Below are 11,019 nucleotides of genomic sequence, written 5' to 3'. Positions count from 1 at the left end.
TGATTGACAGGAAACATGTCGGTGTGGTGGGAGAGAACCGGGATGCAGCTGCTGCCTAGGGAGACAGGGAGTACCTGCATCCAGTCCGCACATCAGCACCTTTAAAACCAGCAGGCTTTTCCCCGATGCGTCTACTTATGGTGCGCTGAACAGCTTCTTCTTGTTCTTTTCTTTTTTTTTTTTCCCAAAACATACATTTGAAAGAAGTGGAACCCAGTGGATGCAGACCGCGTAGTCCCGCTTGGTATCTTCATACTGTGTTTGATTTAACCCACAACCAGAGACACCTTGATGAAACAGCAGGAACTACGAGGACTGTTGTTGCAATGGAGTCGATTCTCTCACGGCTCAAAGCCCGTCTCTAAACCTTCAACATCTCGTTTCATGGCGTTTTGCAGGTTGCTCCGTTCCGTGGGTTTCACCACGCTCTTTTCCTGAATAATCATCAATATTTTTCCCCCTTGTTTTTGAATTAATTCATTCCTTTTTTGTTAAGTGCAACGGAAAAATAACGTCCACTGTTCACAAAACTATGAACGAGGAGATGACAAAAAGCGAGGAGCAGCATCTTAGTTTGCAGAAAGCCTTGCAGCAGTGCGAGTTGGTGCAAAATATGATAGACATAAGCATTTCTAGTTTGGAGGGTTTACGGACCAAATGTGCCACATCCAACGACTTGACACAAAAAGAGATACGAACGCTTGAGGTAAGCACCCTTTGAGCGGAATCATCGGATTTCTGCTGTGCATCTACATTCAAATCAATACGGGGGGGGCTGCCGCCGTTTGTTATTTATTTCAAGGCCACTATGCATAATTTTTATGTGTCTTTTCTACGGCAGACTGTTTTTCTGCTGCCACTGCATAAATATATAATGATTTCAGCTAAAGCCCACTGCTATCTGTTTTGTGCAGTGCAATAAATCAAGAGGCCACGGGGCTGCAGTGGGCTGTTATAGACTTGCGCATTCTGCAGGTGGCGGGGAGAGAAGGTGGCTCTTCTCCACCAGAATAATATCTGAGGCAGCCGAGGCCTATAGGCAGCCCGTGTTTACAATCCATTAGCAATATGCCAGCCTGCGCATCTGTTCTCGCAGCCAGGCCCTGCCGTTATGCAAGGCTGGCAGATTACTGAAATTGTTACAAAATATCGTTATCCGTTAATTGGCCCGTGGGGTATTCCGTAAATTGCGTTACGTAATGGTCATGTTGTGTGTTGAGATATCAGGCTGCCCTTTTTGAGACTACTTAGACCAGTCGAACAAACCCCTGTTACAGGACATAAAGATGCAATAAAGTGCGATAAGCTCACTGAAAACTCACTATAGCCTATTGAGCACTGCAGACACAGCACGGCATTTAGGGCCTGTAAGAATGTTATTGTGATGTCTCATGAGATTGAAACAAATACCATTAAGTGATAAGGTCTCCATAAACTCACCACTGAGTCTTTGTGTGCGCCATCAACAGACTTTAAGTCCTAGTGGGAAAATAATTAAGATACTATGTTAACAAAATACCAAGAAATCACTTGTGAGTGGCACATACTTAATCTCATCCCCACAGGAATATGAGACTGTGCATAACACATAAACATATTGCAAAGTATTGATGTCTGAGCTGTTAAACGGAGTTTGCAAGTGCTGGACAGGGGACAGGAATGTAATCCAAGTGAAGAGATAACTAAATATATAAAGTGCAAATGCTCTGCCAGCAATGAGCGGGCTACACTGTGAAGATAAATGTTCACTATGTTCCCTGCATGCTTTGCAAAGCGTTTTGGATTACTAGTTATAAGCATTATGGGGGTATTATTTTTATTTCACCAGTAAAATTAGCCTGACAAATTTTTGTGAATGGATTTATCAGAATGGTTTTATTGATTGTGTCATAGTTTGACCTATTTCTCCAAACTTAAGAAGGGTAGGGATATCCTTTTAATTTGCCTAAACCAAAAGTTAGGATATACCCAAGCTATGTGTTCAGTTCTTTTCAGAAAATTTTGGCATACATTATTAGCATGTTTGTAGCAACTGTGCTGCATGGCTAATACCTGTATAAAACGGACACGTTGGTTGAAGGAAAAATAATCTTCTCTCAGTAGCTGAGTTAAAGGATTGTATTTGGAGTGAGAGGAGCACCGCTTTCTCTGTCATTTTAAAATTATGCTTAACTTCAGTCTTCCACAGGTTGTTAGACAGGTTGTTACATTACAAAGACAGAGGTTTTTCATATTGACGCTGAATTTGAGAGACATTATCCTTTAAAACAAGAGTTTTCAAAGTGCAGCTTGCTGTAAAGCATGCACAAACTTACATTCCCACCTTAAAGGGATCTTCCAAATTTTTAAACATTACTGGTGCTACACACTGTTTTCATGCTGTTGCTTTGTTAGTGTAGTTTGTATCACTTGTTCTACTCAACAGGAATGCAACAAGCAACAGGGGTAGTGTAAGCCATTTCTGCATGGCGTTGTAATCCAAGGTAAATTTAGGCTAAAAAAAAAGACAAGAAGGTGGTTACAATGCAGGTTCAAAACATGCATGACTTATTATTCTGTTTGAACTTTGAAGCAAACATTGGTCTGTGGAAACATTTCTTCACAATTTTACTGAACACCTAATACCCTTTACTAGTATTACTTATTCAATGGAATAAGCCAATCAGAGTTAGCATTTTGAATTTTCAGCAAAAGCTTTGAATAAAAGGAAGTCACTATCAGTTTTTTATCATTCAAAACTAGGATGAACATTGGAACATAGGAAATCATGGTTGCTGACTTTAGTCATATTTAAATTGCTCAGCAGAGTTATAGGGAAATTATTATTGATTAAAGTAACATTGATAGCCTTTTCAGTCCATTAAAGCTCTGTCTGTATACATCAACTTCGGAGAAAGAATTTCTACTTCTTTAGCTCATTACACTCAACTATCAGTGGTTGTTGCCACTCCCTTGTTTGCTACAGCCAGAATGTCACACATACATTATGGATCAAGTTTTCCTGTTGTCCAGCAATAAAAAGTTAGTCTCGTAGATGGTTCATCAATTTCTGATGGAGGTAACACATTACAAACTAATGCTTTTCTGTAATCACATGATAGTCATTACTGTTCCTAAATTCACCAATTTTGATATAGTTAACAAACAATTATGTCACTGACTTTATCAATGTGACCTGTGGCTTTTGATAGGCAAAGATTAGAGCTCATGTGTATGTCCTCTTTATTAGGACAAAAATTTGGGTTGTTATTTGGCTATGTTTTCAAAAGTTTAACATTATACTGTGACCTGTAGTACATAACTGATTTTTAAGTAAGAGCTCTGATGCCAGTTTCTTAGTTTAGGGTTGTTTTCTCTTTTTCCATATTAAGTCATAGAACTCGATAGTGGTGATGTCTGGAAGCTTTAAATGAATCGGTTAAAGTAAGTAGTATAGTACAAATTCAGCAGTTTGACAGCCACGAGTTGTAAGTCTGTGTAGATATTTTGGTTTAATGTTGTTGTTTTTTTTAACAGAAATTTAATGAATTAGAAAGAAAGACTTTATCATCAGTAAGAAATTATTGCAAATAAAGGGAAACACACTTTTTGTTGTGTTATTTCAGAAAGTTAGTGAAGTGAAGTTAGTGAAGTTAGTGAAGTGAGAACTGTGTGAGCTTCCTGAGATATTCTGAGAATAAATCTATTTCAGTCATATGAAACTAAGTTTGGTCTGTACATAAGCAAGAATCTTCAACAACGTTTTGATTTTCCATCACATCGTTAGAAACATAAAGCTTTAACCCTGTATACCATCACTTGTTGAGACTCATTTATTGTAGTGCAAACTATGTGATGACGCCATTTCTCAAATCACTGATCATATATTCTTGCTTCATATTCTAAAAAATGTTGTTTTTTATACCTTGGGACTTGGTCATTATGTATAATATTAATTATATATATATTATTATTAATATAATATACATAACCCAACATATGACAATACTGACTAATAATATCAGCCAAGTAATTTTTCAGCAAGGCTCTATTTTCTACTTTTTAAAATGAAGGGTGATGCATGCTTGTTAGCATGCCACACAATTACATTTTGCATTTCAACTAGTAGAAATTAGGTCACTAGTGTTATCCATCAATGTTCAAATGTACCAGATGAAAAAAACATTTTAACTTGTTTGTCTGAACATGAAATGTAGCATCAGCTGTTTATTTTTTTTCCTTCAGAGGTGGAACCATGGTGTTTTTATAGAGTCAGATGATTAAATAATATGAAGAACAGTTCAAGCACTGTAGCTTAGAAGGATAAAGACGTCATTATGCTTGAAGAAAACTGTGTCACACCAAGTGTTGACCAGGCGCAACAGAATGAGTATTTATACCTGTTGCAAATGACCACAGAAGACTCTTTTTACCGTGTCAAACTGTATTTCCACTTAATGCTGCCAAACAAAAGGAAAAGGAGGACAGTCTGTCAGAGATGTTATTATCTTTTAAGGTGATAATTCAAACTTGTATGTCCACAGTTGCAAAAAGATGCTTGTATACATTTTTTTCCATTTGGAGAAATCTTTCTTTCCACCTGCATCTACCACATAGACTTCTGCAGTTTAAGCTCACTGTTACAGCCCGCATGTTGTGTGGGTATGTCCTGTTTGCCCCACACATTCAACTGCCACCCATTTCTCTTGAGGTGCCAGTGCACAGCTGTCTCTACTCAGGAATTAGCCTCACCACAGTATAAAAGCAGGTGTAGCGCTACTCACTCTCAGTCTAGGCCAGTTTTAGTGTTGTGGTGCTGACAGGCTAGAACTGCTAGTGAATAGCTGTGTTTCTTGGATGGCAGAGGATTGTGTGCTTTAACAGTATTTGTCAGTTTAGTGGTGTGCTTGACCTACTGGTAAGTAGCTAGTGTCATCTTTCAATAGCTTTCTTTCTTTTCTTTAAAAAAACCCCCCAAAAAACAAAAAACTCATGTTTGAAAATTCTCTTTTTTATTTTTTGTTACTCAACTCATCCCCCAGCCTCTTTTTATGGATGCAACACTCCCTTTTTGGTGTGCACCCCCCCCCCCAAAAAAAAAAAAAAGAAATCACTATAGTCTGTTTTAATATCCTTCATTTGTGTTCCTGTTTTTTCACTGTGTCTGTTAATACAACAAGAATGGCTCTATTCATATAATTTATTTTTTTTATGTATATATATTTTTTCCTTAGACATAGAATGGTTGAAAATGTACTACAGTTTGCCAGTGGGCTAAATTCAGCATTACAAGTTCAGCAATTTTGCATTAAAAAAAAAAAAAAGTCTGAAATTGCACCACTCTTTCTTATGCAGTTGAATATGCTTAAATTATAGTGCTTGGCATTTATAATGCTGGAAAGTATTGGACTCTAGTTAAGGAGATTAGGTAAAGCTGGTGTGGAAGTTACACTCTGCTGTAACTTCATCAAGTGTTCTAGTTCATCTGGATTAACGGTATAGCAGTTGTGAAGAGATCAGTGCAGCTCATGTCTCTAATGGGAATAGCATGATATAGGCTCATCTGATTAAAGAGCACTTCATTTTAGCAGCTATGTTGGTTTAGTCGTTTTAGCCAAAATTATATTGCTTTCGAAAAATTCTGTTTTACCACAGCTGATCATTATAGTTTAGAGGCCTCTGCTGTGCAGCTATCTGGTGCTATCATATATCAGCTAGTGTTTAAAAAAAGAAAAGAAAACAAAAAAACCCGCCAGCTTCATGACGCTTAAAGAATGTTAGTTTATGCTAATGCAAGCAGCTTGCTTCACTTCAGAAACTAATTCAGTAAAGCTGATGGTAGCTATTGTAAACCTTATGACCTTTCCAATCTGAGCCTTAGCGATGCACTGATGTCCAGGTACTTAAAAATATAAGCAGCACTAACAGAAGATTTAAACTTGTTTAGCAATATGTGCAGAAAGCAGACAGAAGGGGGGAAAAAAAAGAGAAGTGTTAAAATCCAAGATAATTTTCAGTTTGTGGCGTGCTATTGTTAGTCCGCTAGACCAAGCAGCTTATGCTTGTGCACCTGCTGTACAGTATGCTGTCCATTCTTGTTATTAGTTTAGTTTGCCAAATGTGCTCAGACTGTGGCTTTATGATAGTTATGCGTCTTTGTAATATTTTAAATGATAAGCCAGAAACATTAAAGAGATGTAACAAGGTGTACTGAGGGTCCTGCTTGAATGCACAAACTAAACAAAACTCTTTGTTTTGAACAATAAATCTTACACTGTAGAGTTAAATAGTTATATTTTCTCTTACTGTTTTGTTACCTAGCTGTAACCACCAGTACCCCTCACCAAAATCAAACTGAGTATTTCTAGTGGTGAAAATGCATTTGACAGCATTTGTGACAGCACAAGGTTATGAAGTTAGTGCTTTGGCCCTTAAACTCACTATTCCCACTATAGTTAGGGCAGCCAAAAGTTGTCACCAACACCACCTTGGGATTTTCACCCAAGGAAATGAGTAAAAACACCAGTGAAGTACACGGGTTCATTCCACTAAAGAAGAGACAGGAGACATGGTTCCACAATTCAAAACTTTCCATTTATTTTTTCTTTAAAAAGGAAAAAATACATTTTTAAAATTCTACACATTCAACCATGCAGAGAATCAGGGTTAGGAGTGTTCAGGAATGAGGCTCACCAGCAGAGGAGAAAAGTCAACATGAAGGGGAGACAGACTCAACAAATAAAAATAAACATAAGTGGATCACCCCAGGCACTTGTGAACATGCAGTCGATCGTGAAGGGAACCCGGCACCAACCACACACAACACAGGAACAGGCCCCTCCATCACCTTCAGCTCTCAGCCTGGACACAAAGGGAATGAAATCAGCAGGGTTATTAAAAATAAAAACAGAATGCCTTAACCTCTTCCACGACATGCATTTTTAATTTCTCTTTGATATTTGGGCATATTGGGGCCCGATGAATGTAAAAACAAAGAATTACCAGATTTTATTTTATTTTTTACCTTATTTTTGTTTTTAAGAGCAACATATGAAGATATTTGTTTAACATTTTGATAGAACAGTAGCAGTATGTCTTCGTAAGTGGATATCAGGCCCATGTAGAGCAAAATTTAGTATTTTGGTCTAAATAACCCAAAATGTGATGTCCACATATGTGGACGCCAGGTCCTAGGGGGTTAAAGTAATTTTAAATAAGCAAAATGTTTTAACAACAAAACAAAAAATACACAAGTTAAATAATGCAGGATCAAATAAACATAATCCAAAGCTAACCCCACTTCAGACATGTACACACACATTAAAATTAAGGCCCCAATTAAGGAGTTGCAAAGCGGTGCGCAAAGCAACGCTGAATGCAGCTGACCCAAACGATGCCAATGAACAAAACAGAGAAACAAAATAGCAGGGCATCCCGCAGAGCGGCACCAGCTTATCTGAAAAATGACAAATTGCTTTTAATAAATCGGCAATTTAAATTCAAAGCCAAATGCAGAGGAAAGGGCAGCTTATATACCAGACCTGTTTTTGGACCAAAAAACTACCAACACTATATTATGCTTGCCTGGGGAGGAGTGGTAAACTTCACACCACAAACAGGAGATGCCACAAGCAAGAGGCTTTTAAGTCCACAGCTTCTGTGGAACAGGCAGAATGTACATGCTGCATCAGTGGACCTGTACACATGCAGCCGATCAGGCAGCGGGCGGACAAAGACGCCAGGTAATGTGACCATCGGTGGACCATAAACAAGCAGGTGACAGAGCCTCCTTATATACAGCGGCACTGCCAGCAATAAATCAGCAGATTCAAAACGGGCATGATTAATCATCGAAAGCAGGCTTAAATCATCCTGCTACACATGCGAGAAAGGGTAATTTCATGCAATGCTCTGACTTGATTTTCCTGACATTGCCTAGAGTTTGTGTACATTACCTAAAAGAAGTCACGTTACATTATACTTCCAGTCCATCTGATATACTTGTTTCTAGTCTCAGATTGGACAAAATTAGGGATAAATATATCAGAGAGACAGCCCAGCTTGAATGTTTTGGAGACAAAGTTAGAGGCAAGGCTGAGATGATTTTGACATGTGCAGAGGAGAGACAGCTGATATGTTGGACAAAGGATGTTGAAGATGACACTCCCAGGCAGGAGGAAAAGAGGAAGACCACAGAAAAGATTTGTGGATTATGTGAAGTCGAAAACGCACAGGTTGGCGTGACAGAGGAGGATGCTAGAGACAGAAGAAGATGGAAGCAAATGATCGGGTGTGGTGGCCCTAAAGGGAGCAGTCAAAAGAAGCTGGTTCAAGTCAAACCTTAATTTTAGATTAATAACGAGGTATATCAGTGTTGAGTATTAATCATATAATATCTGTTTAAAGAGATTATTTAAAAAGCAAAGTTCGGGTAAAGCTGATGGGATGTTATTAGATTAGCATGTGTTTACAACCAAAATATCGATCACAGCAGAGTATAGCCTATACTGCATCAATAATTAATAAATAAATAAATAAATAAATAAATAATACATCTATTATTCACAGAAATTTCTCAGCCTAGGCCAAAGTGGACATGAATGACAGCTCAACAAACTCGCATTCAAGATTCCAACACATGGGATAATGTTTTCAATGATATGCACTTTGATCTCAGTTTTATTGATTCTGTCTGTCCTATGTGATTCTCTGGCACACCTAGGCCTGTTTGCCCCCTTTCTTTTTAAAAAAAATTGTGCTGGTTCATTGGTTACTTAACGCTGCTGTATGTTGTTCAAAAATAAGCTTACCAACTTATTGATATATTTTCTGACATACAGTAAACTATTAACTGATTTAGCCAGGGTACATGTGTGTTTCTTTGTAAGTGTGGACTGTTCAGTTTCTTTATCAGGCAGTGTTAGCAGCCGTGGGCAGCTGCTGTAGGGTTTTCTGCATTCAGAGGTGACTTGCTGGTCCCTCCTCCACTGGTTTCTACTTTGGTATGCACTGATGTAGGACAGAACTCTCTAATTTCTAGCAGTCATTTTGTAGGTGTACTTTTGGAATGGGGCCATCTACATGCATCATCCTTAAGTCTTCAAGCATCACGTCACCCACTGTTTCAGCTCGAAACTGCGTAGTAACAAAGATGCTTGTATGTCCCGCTTTCAGTGGTGTGAGGCTTTATGCAGCCCGATAGAGTCAGAACAAAGTGTCTCACAGCAGAGTCTGGAATGAGGGAAAATATCTCATTCCAGAGATGTTTGCATCTAAATGATTATCCTTTTCTTTATTTTGCACTTTCCTTTAACCTTCAAGTGACCAAGTAGGGTGATTTATATCCCCGAGTCTTATGTTTCTATATGTGACACTGTCATATTTTTTTAAATCATAAAAATGTTGACTATAATGAATGTATTGATCTACTTCTTCTGCAACTTTTAGCATCTTGGGTAATGGAAAAATCACGTGTGGGTCAAACAGTCACCAGCCACTTTAGTGACATCTTACTAGTACGAGGTTGGACTCTTTTGCCCTCAGAACTGCACTAACTCTTCAGGCACAGATACAACAAGGTGGAAGAAATATTCCTCAGAGATTTGGTCCATATTGGCATAATAGCTTAACATCTTACTAACATCTTTCTCCTGATAAGAGTGGTACCCAGTGTGGTCTTCTGCTGTTGTACCTCATCTGCTTCAATGTTCTTGTGGATTCACAGATGCTCTTCTGCCTAATTTGGGTGTTTATTAGAGTTTCTATTGCTTTGCTGTCAACGTGAAGCAGTCTGACCATTCTCCTCTGGCCTCTGTCACTTTAAGCATTTTCACCTAAAGAACTGACACTCACATGATTTTTCCTCTTCTTCAGATCTATCTCTGTAAACCCTAGAGATGATTGTGTGGGAATATCTCAGTAGAACAGCATTTTCTGAAATGCTCATACCAGCCCATCTGGCATCAACATCATGCCACATTCAAGATCATTTAAATCAGCTTTCTTGCCCATTCTGATGGTCGGTTTGAATTTCAAGTATTCATGGCCATGTCTGCTTGGCTACATGCTGCATTGCTGTCATGTAATTGGCTGAATAAATATCTGTGTTATTGATCAACTCAATGGGTGTACTTAATAAGGTGGCTGGTGAGTGCATATCACACTGGAAATATATTTTTCAGAGGTATTACTTTTATTGTAATTTGTTGGTAATTAGTCCAAATGTAAACATTCTGATGGTAACCATTTTCAGATATTTCATTAATCTGCAAAGGTGTTTTGAATATTTTAAATATTACACATCAAAAAAATAAGATGTTTGTTTAGGTTTTGTTTTAAACAGAAACATGGAAGTAGCATATGATGGACATATACCCAATATCATGACTTCACTGTAACTTCCTGATATGTAGTATTTTTGGAGTCACCAGCACAGCTACATCTTAGTTATAAGATGATCCCAGTATATTATACAGAACTTTAGTTTTAAGTATCTAAATGAATGTTGTTTTGTTCATTTTTTTTAAGGTAAAATTGATTGAAAACCAGAAATAATATTAGAGCATTTGAACATATCTGTCATATATGAAGAAAATGCATGTATTTGACAAATGCAAATAGTTTATCAAATATGTATTCCGATTTTTTTACAAGAATTATGCAACGCTTCCTTCGACTGCGCTTTTATACTGTTACATTTGAAAAAATGTATTTATATTTTTGCTGTTTTTTAAAAAGAAAAAAGAAAAAAGAAAGGAAAAAAGAAAAGAGAAAGCAAAAAAAACCCCAAAACGAGTAAACCACAAAACTATAGAGCCAGCTTTTTGAATAGTTGCCTGTATATCTTAGAGATTTGTGTGCACAGCTAAAATAAAAGTGTAGTGATCTAACTGTGATAAATCACACAACTTTTAAAATGACAGACGGAACTCACTATGGATGAAATTTCTTGCTGTCGCTAAATAACATGCTTACATCTGACCCATGAGTGAACTTGTGTTAAATAATATTTTCAGTGTAGAGTTCCCTGCAGGGATAGGG

General features: G+C 37.7%; 1 protein-coding gene across 3 annotated transcripts in view; it reads left to right on the top strand.

Moving 5' to 3' along the window:
* Positions 1-5: 5 nt before the first annotated feature.
* The window catches only part of ksr2 (kinase suppressor of ras 2), a 130,646-nt gene continuing 119,632 nt past the window's right edge, over positions 6-11,019 (top strand). For all 3 annotated transcript variants that reach the window (XM_084947452.1, XM_084947453.1, XM_084947451.1), the window contains exon 1: positions 6-706. In XM_084947452.1, the coding sequence (XP_084803578.1) occupies positions 533-706 (174 nt within the window). In that variant the 5' untranslated portion in view covers positions 6-532. The remainder of the gene's footprint in view (positions 707-11,019) is intronic.

Source organism: Perissodus microlepis, chromosome 12 (assembly GCF_051167445.1).
Source record: "Perissodus microlepis isolate ML-2025 ecotype Zambia chromosome 12, ASM5116744v1, whole genome shotgun sequence".
Lineage (NCBI taxonomy): Eukaryota > Metazoa > Chordata > Actinopteri > Cichliformes > Cichlidae > Perissodus > Perissodus microlepis.
Note: the sequence above shows the minus strand (reverse complement) of the source record. Positions and strands in the feature narration are given on the sequence as shown.